A 26,452-nucleotide genomic window follows, 5' to 3' on the forward strand; every position below is an offset into this window, starting at 1 on the left:
TCACTTCATAGTTCTGGAGGCTAGACATTCAAAATCAGGGTGCCGGCAGGGCTGCCCTCCCTCTGAAGCCTGCAGAGAAATCCACCCTTGTCTCGTCCTGGCTTCAGCGGCTGGTTGGGCACTGTTTCACCCCAGTGGCTGTCTGCATCATCACGTGGTTCCCCCACCCCACCTTGTGTCTGTCTCCATGTAGCTGTCTTCTTCTTTTTTTTCCTTCAATCCACGTTATTTATTTATTTTTTTTAATTACTATTTTTGGCTGGGCTGGGTCTTTGTTGCTATGTGTGGGCTTCTTCTCTAGTTGGGACGTATGGGCCTCTCATTGCAGTGGCTTCTCCCGTTGTGAGGCATGGGCTCTAGGGTGCGTGGGCTTCAGTAGTTGGGGCTCCTGGGCTCTAGAGCACAGGCTCAGTAGGTGTGGTGCGTGGGCTTAGCTGCTCCATGGATGTGGATCTTCCCAGATCAGGGATCGCACCCACGTCCCCTGCACTGCAAGGTGGATTCTTAACCATGGGACCACCCTGGCCATCTTCTTATAAGGACACCAGTCCTGTCAGATTAGGGCTGCCCTACTCTCCCTGATGGCTCAGCAGTAAAGAATCTGCCGGTAATGCAGGAGTCGTAGGCAGACGTGGGTTCGATCCTGGGGTCGGGAAGATCCCCTGGAGAAGGAATGGAAGCCCACTCCAGTATTCTTGCCTGGGGAATCCCATGGAACGAGGAGCCTGGTGGGCTGCAGTCAGGGGGTCGCAGAGTCAGGCGTGCCTGAGCACAAGCAGCAGCACACCAGCAGGACCACATCTTAACTAAACACACGTGCAACAACCCTATGTCCAAACGAGGTCACCTCCGCAGCCACTGGGGTTGGGACCCCAACACATCTTCGTGTAGGCGACACAGTTCACGCATTAACAACTGTATCGGCCTTTATATAAAATTGACAGCCACTGGGATATGAGGTCTCTCTCTCCTGTAAGTTTTTAGGGGTGAAATCCACTTTGGACTTGGCCATGTTAGGGTCGTGTTGCCAATCTGTTATGAAGTATGGAAGCCAGAGCTAATATAACAGAAAGCTTCTTACTCTACGATTCTTCACTTGATGGTGCTAGCCAAAATGTGACCAGACAGCTGATTTTTCAGTCTGAAAAATTGGGCTCTGGAGACACAGACACCCAAATGTGCCTGTAGTCACACACTAATTTACAGCCAGCCCTCACCCTGAGGCTGTTAATGGAGCCATCACTGTGGCCCTCAGGTTTCCAGAGGCCAAGAAAACAAAGAAACCTAACAAATTGGGTGAGGGTGATGGAACTGCTTGGTGAACAGTTTCTAACCTAAAGGCAAACAGCTCCGTGAGATACGAATGACATTTTCACTGCTCTCAGGGGAGAATGCGGTCCAGGCGTGTATACACACACATAATCATATTTCAAAACTTTGTATTTTCTATACATAAGCCTCTTATTAAGAAGAGGACCTCAAGAAACCGAGTTTCTGCGGTATTGGAAACAATACGTAAACGGAGGTAAAAATAAGACCTTCCCAGGCCTCTCACTGGGATCAAAAGTAGTCTGACCTCTGGGGCCCTGGTTCCTGAAGCCCATGTTTCACAAAGAAAAGTCCCACAGAGACAATGGCTCCTGCCCCCTTCCTCCCACGTGAGACCCTGATGTTGAGCAGCTGACGATCAGTTTACTTCTGGCTGTAGCTGTGTGATACCAGTGAGTTAGAACTACCTGGCTTTGCCGACCAGACACCTCTGAAGCCTCAGGCATCTTCACTGCATGCCGAGCTTAGTCACTCAGTGCTGTCCCACTCTTTCATATTCAGTCGTGTCCTCTTCAATATTCTTGGCTGGAAAATTCCAGGGACAGAGGAGTCCGGTGGGCTACGTATGGCCCAGGGGGGTCACAGAGTCGGACATGACTGAGCGACTAAGCATCACCAGCTGCGTCAGGGCTGGGAGTGACCTGTGTAGACACTTGGTCTTCTGACATATTTCATTGCGACCCTTTGGACTATAGGCCACCAGACTCTTCTGGAGGCATGCAGGATTCTCTAGGCAAGAATACTGGAGTGGGTTGCCATTTTCTTCTCCAGGGGATCTTCCCGACCCAGGGATCAAACCCGTATCTGCTATGTCTCTTGGATTACAGGTAGATTCTTTACCCACTGAGCCATCATTGTGAAGGGATGCAAAAAGCTCAAGTTTTGGCCAAGTGGATGCTTCTGCAAGGATGAATCTGCTGCACCTTGCTGAGCATAGGACTGGGACCTCAATTACAATGTCAGAAGATGATGCCGTCCAGAATAAAGCAAAAACACACTAGAAAGGAAATGCTGGAGTTAAAATGCAGGAGGCCAAACAAAGACGGCCAATTGCCCTGTCAGGAAATCTTCCAAGTCTGGCTGGAGAAGGAGGGGGAGTTGCTGAGATGCCTGTGTTGGTACCACTTTTCTGACGCTCCCTGCTGGTTTTCCAGTTGAGCGGCATATGGCATCCTGCTGATATCTGCTCTCAGAACACTCTTCCCCTCTGGTCACCAGCCCAGTGGCTGGGTCCTGGCAAAGTGATGCTGGCTGGTGATGAAGTGTGAAGACGACAGCTCAGCTAGGATTCCTGTACTCTGCTTCCCAGACTCAGCGGCCATCAAAGCACATCCATTTCCCGACGGCTGATCTGTTTGTTTCCAGTGACTGCCAGGACTGTGGTCAGACAGGAGAGCCCTAAAACAGCTCAGTCATTTAAAAAGATAAACCATTCCTTTCCAATGGTTGGAATGCATCAGTGGGCTTCTCTGGTGGCTCAGCGATAAAGGATACATCTGCCAGTGACTGCTGACACAGGAGACATGGGTTCAATCCATGGGTTGGGAAGATCCCGTGAAAATGAAGGAAATGGCAACTACAGTATTCTTGGCTGGAAAATCCCATGGACAGAGGAGTCTGGTGGGTTACAGTCTAGGAGGTCACAGAGTCGGACATGACTGAGTGACTAAACTTCACCAGCTGAGTCAGGGCTGGGAGTGGCCTGTGCAGACACTTTGTCTTTTGACATATTTCAGTTACTTTCATTCTAGTTTTATTGAAATATAACTGTGTAAGTTTGAGGTGTACAATGTGTTTTGATACACTTACATATTGGAAAATGTTTATCACCATAGCATTAGCTATCACCCTGATCACGTCAGCTCAGTTCAGATCAGTTCTGTCGCTCAGTCGAGTTTGATTCTTTGCCACCCCATGAACTGCAGCATGCCAGGTTTCCCTGTCCATCATCAACTCTGGAGCTTGCTCAAACTCACCTCCACCAAGTTGGTGATGCCACCCAACCATCTCAACCTCTGTTTTCCCCTTATCCTCCTACCTTCAATCTTTCCCAGCATCAGGGTCTTTTCTAATGAGTCAACTCTTTATATCAGGTGGCCAGAATATTGAAACATCAGCTTCAGCATCAGTCCTTCCAATGAATATTCAGGGTTGATTTCCTTTAGAATTGACTGGTTTTATCTCTTTGCAGTCCAAGGACTCTCAAGAGTGTTCTCCAACACCACAGTTCAAAAGCATCAGGTCTTCAGCACTCAGCTTTATTTATAGTCCAACTCTCACATCCGTACATGGCTACTGGAAAAACCATAACTTTGACTAGATGGACCGTTGCTGGCAAAGCGATGTCTCTGCTTTTTAATAAACTATTTAAGTTGGACATAGTTTTTCTTTTAAGGAGCAAATGTCTTAATTTCATGGCTGCAGTCACCATCTGCAGTGTTTTTGGAGCCCAAGAAAACAGGCTCTCACTGTTTCCATTGTTTCCCCATCTATTTGCCATGAAGTGATAGGACTGCATGCCATTATCTTCGTTTTTTGAATGTTGAGTTTTAAGCCAGATTTTTCACTCTCCTCTTTTACTTTCATCAAGAGGCTCTTTAGTTCTTCACTTGCTGCCACAAGGGTGGTGTCATCTGCATATCTGAAGTTATTGATACTTTTCCCGGCATTCTTGATTCCAGCACGTGCTTCATCCAGCCCGGCATTTTGCATGATGTACTCTGCATATAAGTTGAATAAGCAGGGTGACAATATACATCTTTGATGTATTTGTTTCCCAGTTTGGAACCAGTCCATTGTTTCATGTCTTGTTTTAACTGTTGCTTCTTGACCTGTAAACAGATTTCTCAGTAGGCAGGTAAGGTGGTCTGGTATTCCCATCTCTTGAAGAATTTTCCACAATTTGTTTTTCCACAAAAACTTTCTACAATTTTCCATAGTGAAGGGCTTTAGTGCAGTCAATAAAGCAGAAGATTTTTTTTCTGGAATTCTCTTGCTTTTTCAATAACCAACAGATGTTGACACTTTGATCTCTGGTTCCTCTGCCTTTTCTAAATCTACTTTGAACATCTGGAAGTTCTTGGTTCACATACTGTTGAGACCTGGCTTGGAGACATTTGAGCATTACTTTGCTAGTGTGTGAGATGAGTACAGTTGTATGGTAGTTTAAACATTCTTTGGCATTGCCTTTCTTTGGGATTGGAATGCAAACTGGCCTTTTCCAGTCCTGTGGCCACTGCTGAGTTTTCTAAATTTGCTGGCATATGGAGTGCAGCCCTTACAAAGCATCATCTTTCAGGATTTGAAACAGCTCAACTGGAATTCCATCACCTCCACTAGCTTTGTTCGTGGTGATGCTTCCTAAGGCCCACTTGACTTTGCACTCCAGGATGTCTGGCTCTAGGTGAGTGATCACACCATTGTGGTTATCTGGGTCATGAAGATCTTTTTTGCATAATTCTTCTGTATATTCTTGCCACCTTTTTTTTGTATCTTCTGCTTCTGTTAGGTCCATACCATTTCTGTCCTTTATTGTGCCCATCTTTGCATGAAATGTTCCCTTGGTTTCTCTAATTTTCTTGAAGAGATCTCTAGTCTTTCCGATTCTATTCTTTTCCTCGATTTGTTTACATTGATCACTTAGGAAGGCTCTCTTATCTCTCTGCCATTCTCTGGAACTCTGCATTCAGATGCATATATCTTTGCTTTTCTCCTTTGCCTTTCTTTCCTCTTCTTATCTCAGCTATTTGTAAGTCCTCCTCAGACAACCATTTTGCTTTTTGCATTTCTTTTTCTTTGGGATGGTCTTGATCACAGCCTCCTGTACAACTTCATGAACCTCGGTTTATAGCTCTTCAGGCATTCTGTCTATCAGATCTAATACCTTGAATCTATTTGTCACGTCTACTGTATAATGGTAAGGGATTTGCTTTAAGTCATCACCTCAAGTGATTACCATCTCCTTTTTGTGGTGAGAACACTGAATATCTATTCTTTTAGCAACTTTCAAGTATATAATACAGGATGATTATCCGTAGTCACCACACTGTACCTTAGCTCTTCAAAACATATATTCATCTTATAAGTGGAAGCTTGTGACTTTTGACCAATTATCTGTCCACTTTCTCCCACTCCCAGCTCCTGGTAACCACCATTCTACTGTTTCTGTGAGTTCAGCTTTCTTAGACTTCACATATAAGTGAGATTACACAGTATTTGTCTCTCTGTCCAACTTATTTCACTGCCCTCAGGGTCCATCCATGTTGTTGCAAATGGAGGATTTTCTTTTGTCTCATGGCTGAGGAAAAAATATCCCCTTATTTCCTTTTCTCCACATCCTTGCCAACACCTTTTATCTGCTGTCTTTTTGATGACAGCCATTCTAAGGAGTGTGAGGCAATATTTTATTGTGAGCTTGATATGCATTTCTCTGATTGTGATATTGAGCATTTTTTTACATACTGTTGTCCATCTGTATGTCTTCTTTGGAAAATGTCTATTCAACTCCTCTGCCTACTTTCAAATCAATATTTTACACTGAATTCTACGTGTTCTTTGTATATTTTGGATATTAATCCATTATCAGATATATTACTGGCAAACAGTTTCTCCCATTCCATAGGTTCCTTCTTTCATTCCACTGACAGTTTCTTTTGCTAATCAGAAGCTTTTCAGTGTGATGTCATTCCACTCACTTATTTTAGCTTTTGTTGCTTGTGTTTTTGGTGTCATATCCAAACAAATCATTGTCAAGACCAATGTAAAGGAGTTTTCCCCTTATGCTTTCTTTCAGGAATTTTAAATTTTCAGATCTTATAAGAATCTTATCCATTCCAAATTCATGTTTCTTAGTGGTGTATAATAGGGGTCCACCCTCATTCTTCTGCATGCGGCATTCAATTTTTCCAATGCCATTTATTAAAGAGACTATCCTTTTCTTATTGAGTACTATTGACCCCCTTGTCAAATATTAGTTTATTGCATATGCAAGGGGTTATTTATGGGCTTTGTATTCTGTTCCATTGGTCTGTGTCCATTTTTATGTTAGTACCATACAGTTTTAATTACTGTAGCTTTGTAGTAGCAAGAATCCCTTAGAAGAAATGGAGTAGCCCTCATAGTTAACAAAAGAGTCCAAAATGCAGTACTTGGATGCAATCTCAAAAAACGATAGAATGATGTCTATTTATCTCCAAGGTAAACCATTCAATATCACAGTAATCCAAGTCTATGCCCCAACCACTAATGCCAAAGATGCTGAAGTTGAACGGTTCTATGAAGACCTATAAGACCTTCTAGAACTAACACCCCCCAAAAACGTCTTTTTCATCATAGGGGGCTGGAATGCAGAAGTAGGAAATCAACAGATAATGTGGAGTAACAGGCAAGTTTGGGCTTCAAGTATAAAATGAAGCAGGGCAAAGTCTAACAGAGTTTTGCCAAGAGAACACTCTGTCATAGCAAACATCCTCTTGCAACAACACAAGAGACAACTCTACACATGGACATCCCCAGACGGTCAACACCAAAATCAGATTGATTGTATTCTTTGCAGCCAAAGATGAAGAATTCTATATAGTCAGCAAAAACAAGACCAGGAGCTGACTGTGGCTCAGATCATGAACTCCTTATTGCAAAATTCAGACTTAAATTGAAGAAGGTGGTCTCTCTCTGGCCCTCAGATTTGGGCCAGCTTTCTGTGCATGCCCAAGAGCTGTTGGTCCAAGCTCCCTCTCCATGTTGCCAGTAGGAGGGAATAAGCACAGGGACCTGGCCATAGGGTGGGGGTGTGTTTGAAGCACGTGGCTCAATGGGGGTCCCCGTGGGCCAGCTGGGGGGAATCTGTGGGTGAGGTGCTCCCAGTGGCTTGCGGGTAGGCTTCTTGACAAAAGCAGTTATGCAGTTAGTAGGATCTGCATTCCTTTAAAGCCCTCTGAGAGTCCTATCTGCCTCTCTCCCAGGTTGGTAGCATCCTACACAGCTGGGAAGCCGGGTGCTCACAGAAGAAGTCACAGGCTGAGAACATCTCTCTTGGACTGAAGCTGTGCCATCTTGGTGGAGGGGGGGTGTTATGGACAGTCAGACTGTTTCTCTTATCCACTTATGTTCAAATCCATATTTTTCGCTCCAGTGTGGTGCTAGAACTTCTCCTCTGAAAACCTGGCCTTCCACAAAGGTTCTCTCATCCATGGGTCAGTGGCTAAGAGTGTTTCCAGGGCCTCCCTGTCTGAGAGTGGCTGAAGCCGGATGACACGTCACTGCAGTGTCCGCAGCCAGGATTAAGGTCTGTATGCCTGCTGCCCAACACATGGATGGGTGAGATTCCTCCTCGATCCAGCCTGGCACTGGATCCCACAGCTCTGACCAGGGCACTTCGGTCCACAGGGATTACAAACAAATTATTGTTGGGGGCAAACACGAGGGATGTCTTATTCTGCCGTGATGCTGATGTCACTCCTCCGCTATGTTTTTGGGTCTCCACAGTTCTTCAAGGTCTGTCCAATATTACAGTCAGCTCTGGACCACTTAACCAGCTCCCAGTCAACAGGTTCACTCAGTTCCTAGGCAGGTTGTAGGAACTCAACCTACAAGTCTCCTTTTGGTTTTCTGGTGAGACATACTTTTCTAACAGAGAGATTTTGTGAGTTCTTGAGAGCAGAGAATACATTTTACTCATCTGCATGTGCTTGGGCTCCAGGGTCAGGCCTGGAATACACAGCGTGTTCAACGAAACTGTGCTGTAGAAAAGGAATGAACGGAAAAATAGTTGTGTCAGTTTGAAACTTAAGGGGTTTCATTTCTAGACACTATTCCTTCCCCTGGCTGGACACAGATGCACTGGAATCCTACATAGTCTTCCGGAGGCAGCCTGGTGTCATCCAAGGACAAAGGGCTCAAAGCCTCATGCGTTTGTTGAGTGTTATTCACAAATGCCAAGCAAAACATCCTGGGATTGCAAAGCATGAACATAATATGGGTTAGGCTCATGCTTAGAAAAAGCCCTGGAAGCAGCTGCAGGTCGACAGAGAAGATGAAAGTGGGGCTGGAGAGGTAGTGCTGGCCTTTGGCTATGGAGATAAGATGCAGCCTGATTAACGCGGTCATCGTTCCATCCTGCGGAGAAGAGTGGTTTGAAGTGGGATGCGACGGATACGTCAGGGTGATACCCCAGGGGCTGGCACATCAGCTACCACGGGGCTGTGCACTGGGCTTTAGTCTCCTCCACTGGAGGGCTGATGACAAGAAGGCTGTATCCTGCCTAGTCTGGAAGTTCAGGCTCTCTGAAACCTCCTTCCTCCTCTCATTCTAAAATCCAACAAAACAAAACAAAACAAAAAATGGCCTACAAGTTGAGTATCTTCCTGCAAGTGGGTCCAAATCACAGGGCATTTTCTTTTTTAGGTTAAATAGCAAAGGAGCTCATTAATGGTTGCTTTTTATAGGATAAAAGAAAGCTTGGTAGAATTTGAGTAGCCCTAGGACAACTTTCTTTGGTTGTTGCTGTTGTTAAATTAGGTGACTCAGATCACTGACCTCCTTACTTTTACTTCCCAACTCTGCTACCAGTGGTGTCGGCCACAGAGAAACAAAGACGTGTTTCGTAGTTTCTAGAGATGGCACTGGGTAGGGGGAGCGGGGAATTGGGAAGGGGTAGAGATACTGAGATATTAAATTTGAAAGTAATTTAAATCTTTTCAATATTAACTTGGATATATTTGGGGCTTGAATACAAAGGTGGCATACTGTTTTCATTGAAAAGAGGAGGCTTCCAAGAGAGATGTCAAACGTTTGGAATACCCCCGGGCCACCTCCCTCAGAGGTGGGCGTGCACTATTCTTCTTTCTCCTGAGCACAATGAATGCTGAGGTCCTTCCTCTAGGTTTGCACTGGGCTCCTCATCAGTTGATACGTAGTTGGGATACTGTCAAAACATTATAACATAAATTCTAGCCACTGGATTTTCCATGAGACACAGAAAAAACAGAGAATGCAGAACCACATTGAAGGTGCTTGACTCGGCTCCACTGCTATGGAGTATTTCCATCATCCGCTTTGGGATGGAGCTGTTGCTAAGGTCACCAAATTAAATGACATGACAATCCAGAGCTTCTCCCTGGAAGAAGAAATGGCAACCCACTCCAGTATTCTTACCTGGAAAATCCCATGGACAGAGGAGCCCGGTGGACTACAGTCTATGAAGTTGCAGAAAGCTGGGTACGACTGAGTGACTAAGCATGCATCAGAACTTCTGAATGATTCTGGGTACTAAATTTAACAGTGCTCAGTTATATACATTATTTATATGCTGCCCCAAAGTATTTATTTTACTAGGCTCAGGGTCCACATAGAGCTGGTTAACGGGCTGGACTCCAGGTTAATCCTCTGTTCAGACTCTCGATTCTCCACCTTTCTTTAGAAGAGAAGGCATATTTCTAGTATTCGGGTGAGTAAACATAATGACTGGGTCCACATGAAATATTAACATTCATCCCCTGATATTTTTCAGCTCCGTAAGAATAAAAATGCACGGGAAAAATCTGATAATGTCTTGCAGAGCCTGTAACAAGCCTTTGTCAGCAGAAGGAAAAGTGGCTTCAGAAAAAAACAGCTTCTGGCAATATCAATGATCATTACCATCGACATCACCATGTAGAGCCTCTGTGCTGGCTGAGGGGGGCCGGAGATGGTGGCATGGACTGGAATCAGAATCATTGATTGATTGACTTAGCAATGCAACTTGTACCCCAGACGACACGGAGGACTGTTGTAAATGCCAAAGTATCCCGATATGGATTTTTCCAGACCTCCTAAATATCGGACACTTCTGAGCTTCTTTCACCACGAGATCACTGACCATAGTCCTGTGATGGCAAGTGAAGCGCTGGGACTCTGCTGGCCTCCAACTGAATGGAGTTTTAATGGCACACTCTCTCAAGTTGACTTTTTTTTTTTTGTCCTGTAAAGTTGGTTTTCTGCACTCATGAATCTATACGAATATCTTTGATATCATTTTCTGAATTATTCATGGGTCTGGTGGCTTTCTAGTGCACACTTCTTCTGTTTTCTTGGCTGACCCTGCTGGCAAAAATATCCCTGTTGGCTTGTCCATGATCAATGTTAAATTTGGCTCAAAAAAGGCCCCTGAAACGTGGCAAACTCACATAGAGGACAACAGCCCAGTCCAAACTGTGTATTCAGAAGACTGCCCAGTATTCCCCTATCACCAGAGAAGCGAAAGCCGAGCAGGACTGTGGGTTCCCTGTTTCTTGCTTGTGGGGAACAGACTCCAGCCTCCATGACCTTCCCTGAGTTCCAAAGGGCAGATTTGAACAGTTGTTAATCAGGGAGGGGAGGGGATGTGGAGACAACGGAGGAGACCGCCTGAGTCCAGATTAAAGGAGTGCAGGCCCTGCCTGCACCTAGGCCCTTATTAGCAACCCTGCCCCGAGCCTCTGCTACAAAACTCCGCATCTTTCCTACTGGGTTGGGACGCAAAGCTTTGAAGCATAAGCCCACTGTGTCCCCCTCTGCCTGGTGAAGCAATAGAGCCATTGTCTACTTCACCCAAAACTCTGAGGTTCGATTCAGCAATGGTGCACAGAGTCTGAGTTGTCAGCATCCATAGTGACCAGAATCAGGCCAGTAAAGGGATGGGACCAGCTGGATCAGGAAAGGAGGGGCTGTTGGGCCCTGGTTTAAGCCAGCTCCCTCCTTGAAGGGCGTGGGATGAAATGACACTAATTCTCGAAGAACCATATCAGACCAGCTTTTTTTAAGTTCTTAATTTCATATCTGATGGACGTATTTCACCATTAACAAACCAGATAAAGGATGAGGAGACCTTCATCAGTTCTTTGATCAGGGAAGGTCTTGAATCTCAGAAAAGGGAAAGAAAACATTGGCCTTGATGCGTTTTGGCTCTGGCATGAGACATGTGGTTAAATCAAACACACAGTGCAGATAGAGAAATCAGGGGATTCCAAGCTGTCACTCCCAAATCTACAAGTCGCTCAGTTGTGCTCAACTCTCTGTGACCTCATAGACTGTAGCCTGCCAGGCTTCTCTGTCCATGGGATTCTCCAGGCAAGAATACTGGAGTGGGTAGCCATTCCCTTCTCCAGGGGACCTCCCTAACCCAGGGATTGAACCCAGGTCTCTCATATTGTAGGTGGATTCTTTACCATCAGAGTTTGGTTTCTCGCTTGGGGTTCGTTTTAAACTGCTACTAGAGAACATTTGTTAATTTTGAGGTATGATGTTATTATGTCAGTAATATTCATCTTCTGGGGCTTTCCTGGTAGCTGAGTGGTGAAGAATTTTCTTGCCATTGCAGGAGATAGGAATTCGATCCCCGGACCCAGGATCCCCTAGAGAAAGAAATGGCAACCCACTCCAGTATTCTTGCCTGGAGGATCCCATGAAACGATGAGCCTGGCAGGCTACAGTCCATGGGGTCACAAACAGTCAGACATGACTGAGCAACTAAACGACATCAAGGATTCATCTTTTGGCAGAGGAACGCTTCCGGAGTCCTGTGGCAGCTCAAGCAGGAATTTGGAGATGCCCGAAACTTAGCCTGTTGGGGCCGCTGGGAGGAGGACAAGAGGGACTCCATGGTGAAGACTGTCAGCCATCTTAAGGCAGGATGTGAAATGAGCCTGAATCCTGTTAACCATCGTTAAAGAAAAATCAGGAAACCCCCTCCTCACAGATGGCAAACAAAGACTGGAAGTAAAGGTCAGGTTATCTCAGTTAGATTAACAATAGCGCCTGCATCTGCATGTTGTAAAACCAGTTCCTAACCAACCCAACTGACTGCAGTATTCTTGGGCTCCCCTGGGGGCTCTGCTGGTAAAGAATCTGCCCGAAATGCGGGAGATCTGGGTTCGATCCCTAGGTTGGGATAGACCCCCCTGGAGAAGGGAAAGGCAACCCACTCCAGTATTCTGGCCTGGAGAATTCCATGGACTGTATAGTCCACGGGGTTGCAAAGAGTCAGACACGACTGAGAGACTTTCACTTTCAACTAGTCATGTAGTGGAGGGTTAAAACCAAGTCCTCCGAAATCACCGGGGTCCTTGTCTGGAACCGATTCCCCTTGGACCTGCTAGCATAATAAACTGTACTCCACCGTCTTGAGTGTCTTCCGAGGACTGTTTTGCGACTCTGGATTCTACAACAAGCCAAGATGAGGGAGGTGGGCTTCCCTTGTGGCTCAGTGGTAAAGAATCCAGGTGCCAGTGCAGGAGAGTTTGATCCCTGACCTGGGAATGTCCACATGCTTGGAGCAACGGAGCTTCTGAGTCACACTACTGAGCCACACACCCTGAAGGCAGTACTCTGCAATCGGAGAAGCCCCGCAATGAGGAGACTGTGCACCGCGATTGGAGACCAGACCCCCTCGCTGCGCCCAGAGAAAAGCCCGCGCAGCATGAAGCCCCAGCACAGTCTCATAAATAAATAAAATAAAAAGGAAAAAAGATCAGGAATCAGGGGCGCCCTCCTAGGGGCTTCCGCGGCGGTTCAGATGGTAAAGAATCTGCCTGCAATGCGGGAGACTTGAGGTCGGAAGGAAAGGCAGGTGCCTGAAGCTTGTCCGGTCAGCCCTCCCAGCTAGAAGGTGATTATAAAGACAGAACAAAGAGAGCGCACGCTACAGACCTTGAATGAAACAAAGGGCTCTGAAAGTGAAGCTGTTCTTCAACCAAATAACTTCTTTCCTGTGGCCGGGGTTCTCGTCAGAGGTGGTGTGTCTCCCTCAGGTCCCCAAAGCAGTGCCCCCCGCCATCAGAAACTTGCTAATTTCTTCTTTTGCTTCGACTTTAAATTTAATAAAGTGCAGTCCAGTCGCGTCCTCAGCCATGCGTCAAAATCAGTGATGCTACATTCCTTTAGGGATTCGATACGGGCTCTCCATGCAGCAGAGAAATAGTAAAGCATGTTTGGTTGGTAATTTTGAGAATGTACCAGAAAATCAATTTCTGATTGCATTCTCATCTTGGCTAAGGAATCACAAAATTTCCTTAATGCAATTATGTATTTTTACAACTCCACTACACACCACTTGACTACAGATTATTAGGGTTTCATGGCATGGAGGATGACAAAAATTAAGTTAGGTGAAGAGAGCGTGGTGTAGCTGTGTTTCTAAAAGCAATCATTTTGAGAGGAAACCTTTACACAGTGAGGTTCCCGTGTTGTTGACATCAGGCCTCCCTTGGCGAAGTAGCCATGCTCTGTCAACACAAACCATCTTTCGGCAGCAAAAAAATCTATGCAAATATTTAAGGCATTTATTTTATGTTAAAAGAAATATAGAAATATTATGAGAGATTATGCAAAGTGCTCACAGGAAAAACCTGAAGTCGGAAATAAATTAACAGTTGATACAAAATGTGTTTTTGCTGTCAAGATGTGAGTTGGAGAATATCATGATTAAAACTCTTTTTTTTTTTTCAAGCAATGAATAAATATTTATGATAGGTTTGCAGAAGCAATTTGATAATAGCAGACATTTTGTAAATCCAAAGGAGTGCACTTGGGAAGATCCTTCTTGAAGCATCCAGTCCTAAAGTTGGCAGAATAAACACAACCATATCCTTGGGGGCCTTCCCTGGTGTCTCAGTGGTAAAGAATTCGCCTGCCAATGCAGGAAATGTGGGTTCAATCCCTGGGTTGGGAAGATCCTCTGGAGAAGGAAATGGCAACCCATCCAGTATTCTTGCCTGGGAAATCCCATGGACAAAGGAGCCTGGTGGGCTACATTCGATTGAGTCACAGAGTCAGACAATGACTTGGCAACTAAACAGCCGTAACAACAATCCTTTCTTGGAACTTGCCACAGTTGACAGTATTCCCTCTACACCAAGATGTTTTAGGAAATCTTCAATAGGAAATTTTGCATTACACCTTGTGAATAGAATCATTTATTTTTCCCAGTACTTTTGTATATATGGATTCAGCTGTTTTGACCTGGGGGCGGTACTCTCTTGCAGGACACATTCTTCAGTGTTTGGAGGCCTTTACAGTTCTCATGACTTGGGGTGGAAGATTGTGTCTGGCATCTAGCGGGCAGAGGCCAGTTGTTCTCGTTTAGTTGCTAGGTCGTCCTTGCAACCCCATGGACTGTGGCCCGCCAGGTTCCTCTGTCCATGGACTTTCCTAGGCAAGAATACTGGAGTGGTTGCCTTTTCCTTCTCCAGCAGAAGCCAAGGGTGCTGCCAATGCATAGGACAACCCCTCCACCCAAACTCTCCCTCCAAACATTATTTCAGTCCAAACTATCAACAGTACTGATGGGGAAAAAGGATTATCCTTATTAATACAGTACAGATTATAACACAGATGGTCTCCCTAAACCCTTTCATATCTACTGATCATCTGTAATCATGCCTAGATCATACCTATGTAACCTATGATACACACAGCATCCTCCAGAATCACCACTTCAAAGAAACTCTCACACAAAGATTCCCAATAACAATGCCACTCATTTTCTCCACACACTCTCCTGTTACCGGCATCCTGTGAAAGGACTCAAGTAAAGAGAAGGGAGAGGAAGCGGGTTACCTCTCGAACAGGACCTGGCTGTAGTCGTCCAGGAGGGGAGCGTGAGTGTGGAGGAAGATGGTGTTGTAGCCCACCAAGGCTACCATCATGATCAGCATCTTCAGCTCGTAATTCACACGCAGGAAGACGGAACAGGAGATCAGCCCGAGGATGCAGCTGTATATAAAGTACTGGAACAGGGAAACAGATCAGGTGAATACTGAGGATCTATTCTGAGGAATGCCGGAGCGAGAATTGAAACTGGGGACCACCACCAAGCTCCCTGGGTCAACTCCCAAACTGATCGTGAAAGCAGATGCCTTCATCTGCTCTTTGGTCCAGTGGCAAATGACTAAACACACTGGATTTAGAAAAGAATTCCTCACGGCACGGCTTGCTCACCCAGCGTGGCATGTTTAATAAAAAATAATCGTGCATATGGCCAAATACTTTTCAAGAAGAAGTCTTAGAAATCTGTGTTGAAGCCATGTCGTTATAAGCAGATGTCATTTGCTTCTTGAAGATGAAACAATAAGACTCCCCACACATTTATAGATTAAAACAAAGTGACTGTCCACAGGATCTTTTGTGGGCTTTCAATGATTTAATTCATTAAGGGGATACAAATCATTACAGGTAGTTCTGTTAAAGGTGTAACAAAGCCCAGGGATTTTATTAAAAGGGCAGTTGTGTGTCAGAGGGATTAGCTAGAATAAAAAGGACTTGAGAAACGAAAAGTTTTGAACTACGTATACAACAGACAAGCAACAAGTGCCTACTGTATAGCACCGGGTGCTCTACACAACACTGTGTGATAACTTGTATGAGAAAACAACCTAAAACAGAATGAGCACATGTATATGTACAACTGAGTCACTGTGCAGCGTACCTGACGCTAACACAGCAAGGCAAATCAACCAGACTCCAAAAACTGAAATGCTGAACATCCTAAGGAGTGCATGGGCTTCACCAGACTGCTCAGGAATCTTCATTCGAGATGAAGAATGACAATAAAGATGATTGAGAATAAATTAAAGCACCATATACAGTAAAACAAAGCTTCCCAGGTGGCTCAGTGGGTAAAGAATCTGCCTGCAATTCAGGGAACGTGGGTTCGATCCTCGAGTTGGGAAGATTTCCTGGAGAAGGGGATAGCAACCTACTCCAGGATTCTTGCCTGGAGAATCCCATGGACAGAGGAGCCCGGCGGGCTGCAGTCCATGGGGGTCGCAAAGAGTCTAACATGACTGAAGCAACAGAGCACACACACACAGAATAAAACCAACAAACAAGATTTAATGTGTTGAAAATCAACTGGCCGTAGATCTGAGGGTTCACTTCTGAGCTCTCACTCCTACCCCATGGTCTGTATGTTTTTTCTTACTCTAGTCTCACATTGCCTTGCATACTGTGGTTTGAGAGTAAAATGTGAAACTGAAAAACAAAAAACTGAAAGTTTTGAGCCTTGTCCAGGGGATCTTCTCTGGTGGCTCAGATGCTAAAGAATCCACCTGCAATGTGGGAGACCTGGGTTCAATCCCTGGGCTGGAAGATTCCCTGGAGGAGGACGTGGTAACCCACTCCAGTATTCTTGCCTGCAGAATCCCCCTGGACAGAGGAGCGGGCTACAGTCCATGGGGGTCACAGAGAGTCAGACACAACTGAGCAAGTAAGCACACACACAAATCTTTGATCCCGGTGAGTCGTGAGTACCCTGGAAGTGGACAGGCACCCGAAGAAACTGAAGACCCCAGTGTGAGGAAGAGGCCGGGCATAGTCCACCTTTTGTGGTTCACGGGAGGGAACCGGCAGGCCCGCCTGTGTGAGCATTCTTCTGTTACCCACAGTGGACATCATCAAGACAGCACAGCCCTGGATTCAATCGTGCTCCAACCAGTCATCAGCTGAGTCACTTCAGGCCAGTGACCTGACTTGCCTGTGTCAGTGTCCTCATCTGAAAAATGAGGGCAATAATGTCCTTCTTCTAGATCACCGAGGAGAGCACGCAAAGCTTGGAGCTCACCGCCCTGCAGGCCAGGAGGTGCCCGCCAAGTGGAAACGGTTTCCGTTCTTACAAAGCCTTTGTCTGCTGGATCAAGGGGCTGGCTTAAAGAAGGGTGAGCTACCATCTCAGCGTTACTGCAACAGAAGCAGCTCTCTGTAAAGTCGAATCATTTCAATAAAACAGATCTGACTGATGTTTGATAAATCCTGCCTTAAAAAAACAGCCCAGGGTGTAAGCACCTCCATTTTAGTTTCATTATAAGGGATACACCATGTATAAGCTGCTTATTTTTGTCATTCTAGCTCCTTTGTTTCCCCAGCCAAGGTCATTTACAGTCAGCCCTGGGTGAGAGGTGGTCTGTAAAGAAGGCTGAGCACCAAAGAATTGATGCTTTTGAACTGCGGTGCTGGAGAAGATTCTTGAGAGTCCCTTGGACAGCAGGGAGATCAAACCAGTCAATCCTAAAGGAAATCAGTCCTGATATTCATTGGAAGGACTGATGCTGAAGCTGAAGCTCCAATACTTTGGCCACCTGATGCGAGGAGGTGACTTACTGAAAAAGACCCTGGTGCTGGGAAAGACTGAGGGCAAAAGGAGAAGGGGGCAGCAGAGGATGAGATGGTTAGATAGCATCACTAACCTCAATGGACATGAGCTGGAGTGAACTCCAGGAGGTAGTGAAGGACAAAGAGGCCTGGCATGTTGCAGTCAATGGGGTCGTAAGGAGTTGGACACAACTTAGCGACTGAACAACAACAATTGGGAAAGGCTACTGATACCAGTGCCTCAGTCTTGTTCTTGGGGAAGAAAGGAAAGTGGAAAAAACGGGCTGCAGCGTTCCCACCAGTGTTCTCCCTTCCCTGTGAAAGGCACCCACGCAGCATCAATGCAAATCCCTACCATGATGACTGAGACCTGGAATCTCAGCTTCAGAAGGAATACCAGCAATTAATTCCCTGGGGACTCACAACAATCAGGTCAGTCCTTGGGAAGGAAAGCACCCCTCGGCCGGGAGCCATGATGGGTGGCAGCAGGCTTGGGGATGCTGAAGGTCTGTAAACACAGTTCCTTTGGCAGCAATGACCTCATGTCAGTTCTCCACTGTTCTGACCACTGACCCTTTTAACGACAGAGAACAGGAAGAGGAAAGGAGCCTAGGAAACACATCCTGATGGACCAGTTGAGCTGGTGGAGAGGAATTGCGGACTCCAGAGTCTGGGAGAGAAAAGGGCTTCCCTGGTAGCTCAGCTGGTAGAGAATCTGCCTGCGATGCAGGAGACCCCTGTTGGAGTCCTGGATCGGGAAGATCCGCTAGGGAAGGGATAGGCTACCCACTCCAGTATTCTTGGGCTTCCCTGGTGGCTCAGCTGGTAAAGAATCTGCCTGCAATGTGGGAGACCTGGGTTCAATCCCTGGGTTGGGAAGATCCCCTAGAGAAGGGAAAGGCTACCCACCCCAGTAATCTGGCCTAGAGAATTCCAAGGACTACATAGTTCAAGGGTTTGCAAAGAGTCAGACATGACTGAGCGACTTTCACTTTGGGTACTTTTCACTTTTGGGACAGAGAGGACGGGCACCACCAACTCAGTCTCCTTAAAGCAAAGGGTGAGGTGGCCTGGGCTTTGAAACCAGCCTCATTATAACACACTTTGCCATTATTACCGTGTTGTTCAGTCGCTAAGTCAAGTCCGACTCTTTGCAACCCCATGGACTGCAGCACATCAGGCTTCCCTGTCCTTCACTATCTCCCAGAGCTTGCTCAAACTCAGGTCCATTGAGTTGGTGATGCCATCCAACCATCTCGTCCTCTGCCGTCCCCTTCTCCTCCTGCCCTCCGTCTTTCCCAGCGTCATGGTCTTTTCCCTTTTCCACCAGGGTCTTTTTTTACCCTAATGACTTAAATTACTTATGTACATACTTAATGAGCAAGTATTGTCCTTAGGGGGCGGGTGGAGTGTGAGGCTCAATGACACTTGGGCATGAGTACTGGGACCGCCTCTGAAAGCAGCTCAGGGAGCCCTCCAACTGTCTGAGGGTCCTCAGGGGGCCTCCTTGCCTGTGGGCATGTGCCCAGCAACCTGACCGGGCAGGTGTCTTTCTGGTGAATCAAATAAAACATGGGCTTGTTCTTTGTATGTCGTCTTTTTTTTTTAGTTCATTTTGGGGCCCATCCACTATTAGATTTTTCAAAAGTATCTGTCCTTACCAAGAGTTAGAGAATCCTTGCTCTTTAGTCAGCAGTCACGCTTGTCTTACAAAACTGCTCCAAAAAAGCCATGAAATCACCTGGCACCTGGCAAGGTTCCCACTCAGGGTCTCACCCTTCCACTCACAAAGGAGCTCATTGGTACCAATCATTAACGGCATGCCTGTCCTCTGAATGGGTGACTGAAGGTAAGGAGTGTGACAAGGCCTGCTTTAATAATTCCTGTGAAGACTGAAGCATGTGATGGAAGCAGACAGCACAGAGCAGTGCGTGGCCCACGTGAAGCCACGTGAATTGTGCTTTTATTGTTATCAAGTGGGGCTGTGTGTAAGATTTGATTTTAAAAAGGATTTTGCTGCTAAAACTACACTGAAAACAATGATTAGAATTCAGGTTTTTGATAGTTCAGCCTAAGTGAATGAGAAGTGGAATTTGTTGTTGTTCGGCCAGTTAGGCAAGTCTGACTCTTTGTGACCCCATGGACTACAGCATGCCAGGCTCCCCTGTCCTTCACCATCTCCTGCAGTTCATTCAAACACGTGTCCGTTGAGTCGATGATGCTATCCAGTCATCTCATCCTCTGTGGCCCCCTTCTCCTCCCGCTTTCAATCTTTCCCAGCATCAAGGTCTTTTCCAATGAGTCAGCTCCTTGTATCAGGTGGCCAAAGTATTGGACTTTCAGCTTTGACATCAGTCCTTCCAGTGAATATTCAGAGGTGATTTCCTTTTGGACTGACTGGTTTGATCTCTTTGCTGTCCAAGGGACTTAAGAGTCTTCTCCAGCATCACAGTTCAAAAGCACTGATTCTTCGGCGCTCAGTCTTCTTTATGGTCCAACTCTTTTATCCATACATGACTACTGGAAAAACCATAGCTTTGACTATACTGTCCTTTGTCAGACTGTCTAGTGTGGGCATAGCTTCTCTTCCAAGGAGCAACTGTCTTATGAACAAGGCATGGGGATGGCTCTGAGGCACATCCTCCTTCCAGGGGTTGATGGACCAGGTAACAACATCCATCCAAGGAGAAGGAGCCAGACCACACAGGAGTTTAAATCTTTCTCTAAAGAAGGGGGCTCCAAACTGCCCATGGTGAGGTCACAGCTAGTAAACCCTCATCATGAATCTCGTCCCTCACATAACTAAAATAGAAAAGATGCTGCCTAATCCTCACTGGGTTCACAGCACTGCTGAAAATGAAGGCCAGGACCCCAGGGAAAAGGGATGAAGCTTATGTTGTCCTCTCTTCCTGAGCCTACGGGGACCCTGTTATGGACTTTGGACAGCTGGCCACTGAAACAGTCATGGCGTAAAGAGCACCACATGCCCCTACTTTCTGTACACAGACCTTTAAGCATCCCAGAAAACTGAAATGATGAGATGGGGAAAAGGATCAATGCCTAATATCAAGGGGATAAATCAACAAAAGCAAAGTGAAGAAAGGAGACTTTACTGCTATAGTTGATGGAGTTTAAGAAACTGGTAGAAAAATTTAAAAATATACATCTTCAGTGACCAATTTCCATGAGTCTGGAATAGTTCATCTAGCACTCTTGAAGCTATGGGAGACAAACTAAATGTATGTTACTTTTAGACGATTATTCAGAAAATCAAAAGAAGAGTATCAAAATCATTTTTTTCACACAAAATTCATAGAAGAAAGAAGTCGTTAAGCAGTAAATAACTAATTTAGTTCTTTTCACTTACAAAGACTGATGTGTTAGTAAGTTTTGAACTTTCACTCTAGGCCCTTCTGGACCTTGGTTAAAATGGGTTGTTAGTAAGGATTATTTGATATATAATCACTGGATGGCATTTGCAGCCAAAGAAGAAGAAATATGAGCTTCGGACCCAGTCATCACAGAGTCAGAAAGCTAATTCATGGAGCAATTAGTGAAATCTGTAAGCAACACACCCAGAAATTCAGTGACATACAACTGAAAGCGACATGCTGGGGTGCACACTATAAAATGTCGTGTCAAGATAAACTGTTGCCGTCGCGATGCAGAACCATATGGAGGCTCCTCAGAAAACTAAAAATGCCACATGGTCCAGCAATCCCACTCCTGGGCCTATATCCAGACAAAACTATAATTCAAAAGGACACATGCTCTATTTATAGCAGCCAAGACACGGAAACAACTTAAATGCCCGTCCACACGTGAATGGATAAAGACGTGGAGCACGTATAGACCACGGAATAGTACTCAGGCATGAAAAGGATCAAACAATGCCGTTTGCAGCTACGTGGATGCACCTAGAGATGATTATACTAAGTCAGGTTATTCTAAGTCAGATCATCACTAAGATGATCATTCTGAAGTAAGTCAGACCGAGAAAAAGGAATACCAGATGCTATCACTTATATGCGGAATCTAAAATAGATGCAAATGAACTACAAAACCGAAACACACTCACAGACACAGAACACAGACTTACAGGTGCCAGGGTGGGAGAGGGTTACCTGGGGAGTTTGGGGTTAGCAGATACAAACTAGTATGCATAGAATAGATAAACAGCAAGGTCCTATTGTACAGCTTGGGGGATTATATTCCACATCCTGTAATAAGCCATAATGGAAAAGAATATATATGTAATAAACCATGATGGAAAAGAATATACATCTGTAAAACTGAATCACTTTGCTGAACGCCAGAAACTAACACAACACTGTAAATCAAACATAAGTCAGTAAAAAGATGAGCATGTAGCATTAAGAGAATAAGGGACAAAGTCATCTGTGAGAGCCTCAAAAGGCCATGGGAAGTTTGTCCATGTGGTTTAATCGGTTTCCACTGGCTGGGAGTTTTCCATCAAAGGCTGGCAATTTTTACCCAGTCAGGACAGACTCAGATACAGAATCTAAACAAGGAGAATAGAGTCTACGGCGGAAGAGGAAGTGGAAGGCACGCCACTGAATCGGTAACAGCACACAGGAAAACAATAAAAACAATAAGAACCAGGTAGATGTGCTCACCGGCAGGAAAAACAAATTTTGCGCACGCAGAATCGCTGCCTGGTTACTTGCGCCAGAAAGACTCGTGTTGGACGCGTTGGCAGTCGGAACAATTGTTTCCTCTGAGTCACTCAGGAAAAACTGCAAAGAAAATGTTGCTGGAATGAATCAGTGCAAAGGAGAGTAAAGGGTTAGCAGGTGGGGGCTCAGCTTACTAAGGATATGTTTCTTCGGCTCATTGAGCAGCGTTGTGGGGACCTTTCAGCCTCTTTACTTCACTGCTAATCCCTTCATCTTCTCTTTGAGGCTTTGGAAATCTCTGTCGAATAAGTAAGGAACTCTTGCTGTGCTCCCCACTGCACAGTGAATTCCAGAACTCCCGGACTGATGTTAAGGAAAAGAGAAGCACCTCTGTTAAGCAGGAATTTAAAATGAACCAAGCGCAGGGAAGAAAGCGTGGTTAGAATGACGTTGGAGGCTGTCATCGCCACGCACACACAGTCAACTCTCTATCACGAGATGGGGGTCTTCCCTCCGTGTTTCTGCAGTATCTTCATCATCTTCACCAAAGGCATCAGTGGAGCCTCCTGAATTTTGTATCTTAAGGAAATAAAGTAATTTTACGGGAGACATGCAATAGCTGACACCGACATTTGCCGCTACTATTTGTGAGCGCTTGGCAGCTCAGGGTCACCAGGGGCAAAATGGGAGAGAAAGGATGCTCTCAGGACTATTGGGAAGCGGTCCTAATTTACAAAGGAAGCAATCCTGAGAAAATAAATATGATTAGCTCTTATAGGGACTTTCCCACTGGCTCAGCAGTAAAGAATCTGCCTACAAAGCCGGAGATGCAGGTTTGATCCCAGCGTCAGGGAGATCCCCAGGAGAAGGAAATGGCAACCTACTCCAGCATTCTTGCCTGGGAAATTCCATGGACAGAGGAGCCTGGTGGGCTACAGTCCATGGGGTCAAAAAGAGTTGGACATGACTTAGGACTAAACAACAATAGTGGGTACCAACAGCAGCACCCAGAAGGAAAGTCAGTCAGTTTGCAAGGAAGGAAAGATTCACTCTCTTTCTTTCTGTTTCTCTCTTCTTCGCTCACCCGCTCTCCTCTGTTTCTCTCTCTCTTTCTCTCTTTCCTGGAGAAGCTTCCATACAGATTGCTTAGGATCAGTCACTTTCTATCCTGTGACTGCAGGTCAGACAACTGTTCAGTGAAGATAAAGCAGAGAACCTCGGGCCAGGTCCCCTTATGCAAGATATCCCTCTCTTCCATGAAACTAGGCTAGGCTTTCTGCGCAGGGCTCACCATCCATGCTCAAGGTCTAGAGAGGAAAGCTTCCTTGAATAGTTTCTGCTGCTGCTTTTGTTTGTCCCTTTGATGGCGGGCTTCTTGTCAAAGACCTCCAGCAATTGGCATTTGTTTAATATATTGTTGAGAACATTCCCTCTCAGATTCCAAGAACGGTTCTAGATACAGTGTTTCTGCCCATTATATATTTTGATAAAATGCTGCAAAATACTAATTTAAAAGTCAAATACATGTAGATTTCTTGCTCGAATTGTTGTTCGGTCGCTAAGTTGTGTCCAACTCTTTGCGACCCCATGGACTGCAGCATGCCAGGAGATATTATTATTTACTATTAATACTAAATAATTTATCAAAAATGTTACAAACCTTGGATGAAATATAAATGTGCTGATTATTTTGGAAAAATATAACAGGAAAAAAATGGAGTAATTGCTGGCCAAATACAAGACTCCAAAATGTAAAAATTTAGATTTGACAGACCCCACATACGTTTGATTTAAATACTAAAGGAAACAACAAATAGAAGGAGACCATTTAGATTGATAGGTTACTAGTCTCAGGAATCTGAGATCTTAAAATAATGAAAGAAAAACCTTTCTTAATTATATCAGCATAAAAAGAAGAAAGCAAATGAGTAATAATATATCCTGTGAAAGCTTTGTTTTGCAAGAAGGCTCTGCGATAGTAGGATGGTTGAACTTGAAAAGCAGTGGAGAACTTTAATCACCACATTCAGGAATGCTTCATTAACCCCCTTCAGCTACTTTCTTCTAGTGTTTAATTAACTACCCCTCAAAATCAAGGCCTCCTTGTCCTGTCTCTGCGGCTTCACACTGCAGTTTGGAACCGATTTTCCTCTTCTGTCTCCTTAGCCACTTAAAAATAACAAACTTCTAATTACAGCCAGGCCAGGCTTGAGGGCTATCAGTCCCACATCCTTCTCCCTCCTGGGTTAAGGTGCCACAGTTTTCTGCACAGAATGCATTTCTAGTTTCATAATTATTTGGGGGAACTCCTCTCTGGACCTATTTTAGTATTTCTACAACCTTTGTCCTAGTTGGGAAAATGTTCATCCCCCGGACAAGATATCCCAATTAAGTGCATATTTTTAGCCCTCCTTCCAATTGTTACATTTCCCAGACAACGTAAAGCATCTCAGAATTATGTTTTTCAAGTAATATGAAATTGTGAACGTGCAATTTAATACCGTGCTTGTGCCTGATAACATCATTGCTTGTCATTTGGTTGGAGTTAGAAGTAATTAACCAATTAGAATTAGATTATCAATTAACCACTAGTTAACCCTGGCTAACTCTGTGTCTAGGTGGTTCACAAAGCTGGGCTATTCATAATTATTCTCTGGGCAGTTTCTCAGAAAAGGTGCAAAATTTTGGGAGGCATCACGTGATGAAAGTGTCAAAATGTCAGAAAAAAATGGCAGAGGATTTGAGCTTCTCAGACATGGCTCTGAATAGCCAGCTGGGAACGAAAATGGAACAAAACACAGAGGTCTCTAGCTATTTGATACCCCAAACCCTATATATGGGGGAAAAAAAGTCAGGATAACTGGTTGGTTTTCTCTACTTTTTATTGGAGTGTGGTATTTAAAATGTCCTGGTAGTATCTCACAATTCATTTTAAATAAAGCTCACCTGGACATTTTGTCATTTATGCTAGTGTGTGCATGTACGCTAAGTCGCTTCAGTTGTGTCCAACTCTCTGTCACCCTCTGGACTGTGTCAGGCTCCTCTTTATATGGGACTCTCCAGGCAAGAATACTGGAGTGGGTAGACATGCCCCCTCCAGGGGATCTTCCCCACCCAGGGATTGAACCTGCAGCTCTTATGTCTCCTGCATCGGCAGGCGGGTTCTTCACCACTAGCACCACCGGGGAAGCCCATGGTAGCGTGTTGCTGCTGCTAAGTTGCTTCAGTCGTGTCCAACTCTGTGCGACCCCATAAATGGCAGCCCACCAGGCTCCCCTGTCCCTGGGATTCTCCAGGCAAGAACACTGGGGTGGGTTGCCATTGCCTTCTCCAATGCATGAAAGGGAAAAGTGAAAGTGAAGTCGCTCAGTGGTGTCCGACTCTTAGCGACCCCATGGACTCCAGCCTACCAGGCTCCTCCATCTACGGGATTCTCCAGGCAAGAGTGCTGGAGTGGGCCGCCATTGTTTTCTCTGACATTAGTGTGTAATGAGAGGTAAAGAACACCATCCCTACTAACCCTGGCTCTTACAAGGGCTCTGAGACTTCAGCTCAGGAGAAACATTAGTGACTAAAAATCCACATGGAGGCTCAGCATGGAGGGGCCTGCCCACACAGTCAGGAGCAGAGGGCGCTGGTGGGGGCCCTCGGTCCTCACATCACCCCTACAGCTTCTCTCTCTCCCGAGGGAAAGAAGGTGATGGCAGGTGGTGACAGAAAAGCAGTTTAATAAGGGCTGTTTACCACTGGCTGGAAAAATCCAGGGCAAACCAGGAGTTTTTCCCTGGTGTGAAGGGACGGGGCATCAAAAAGAAAATGAGAACCTTAAACATGTTATCTGAAGCGGAATGAGCCAGACACAAAGAGACTAACAGCATGTCATCTCACGTGTAGGATGTTTTCTAGGGTGGGCAAGATCACCGTGGCAGAAAGCAGAGCAGACCTTACCAGGGGTTGGGGGTGAGGGGAAGTCGTTCACAGGAACAGAGCTTCTGTGCAAGACGATGACAAAGTTCTGCAAATGGAGAGGGTGAGCGGAGCACAAAGCTGCAGATACACCGAATGCCCCGAAGGTACGCTCAACCACGGTTAAAATGATAGACTCGGTTATACATACAGAGTTTCCCCAAAGGAAAAGCAACAAGCACTGAAAACAGAAAAAGACGGGGTGGGAGTAGGGAAGAAAAGGAAAGCATCTTTTCCTCTACCCTAAAAGAACACTCCAACATCACAGGAGCCACAGAAGAGGGTCTGAATGTGCTGTGACTTTAAAATGATGACCTTCCCTGAACAGAAGTACATCCTCTTCCCAGTGACTTAGGGCTTCCCAGGTGGCTCAGTGGTAAAGACCCCAACTGCCAACGCAGGATATGCAGGAGACGTGGGTT

At 45.5% G+C, this 26,452-nt stretch overlaps 1 protein-coding gene across 1 annotated transcript in view; it reads right to left on the bottom strand.

Annotated features, from left to right (window-relative positions):
- The window catches only part of ADCY2 (adenylate cyclase 2), a 455,956-nt gene that overhangs the window by 40,005 nt on the left and 389,499 nt on the right, over positions 1 to 26,452 (bottom strand). The window contains exons 17-18 of the mRNA XM_027980173.2: positions 22,065 to 22,184; positions 14,899 to 15,068 (exon numbers count right to left, since the gene is read on the bottom strand). Coding sequence (XP_027835974.1) covers positions 14,899 to 15,068; positions 22,065 to 22,184 — 290 coding nt within the window. The remainder of the gene's footprint in view (positions 1 to 14,898; positions 15,069 to 22,064; positions 22,185 to 26,452) is intronic.

Source organism: Ovis aries, chromosome 16 (genome assembly GCF_016772045.2).
Source record: "Ovis aries strain OAR_USU_Benz2616 breed Rambouillet chromosome 16, ARS-UI_Ramb_v3.0, whole genome shotgun sequence".
NCBI lineage: Eukaryota > Metazoa > Chordata > Mammalia > Artiodactyla > Bovidae > Ovis > Ovis aries.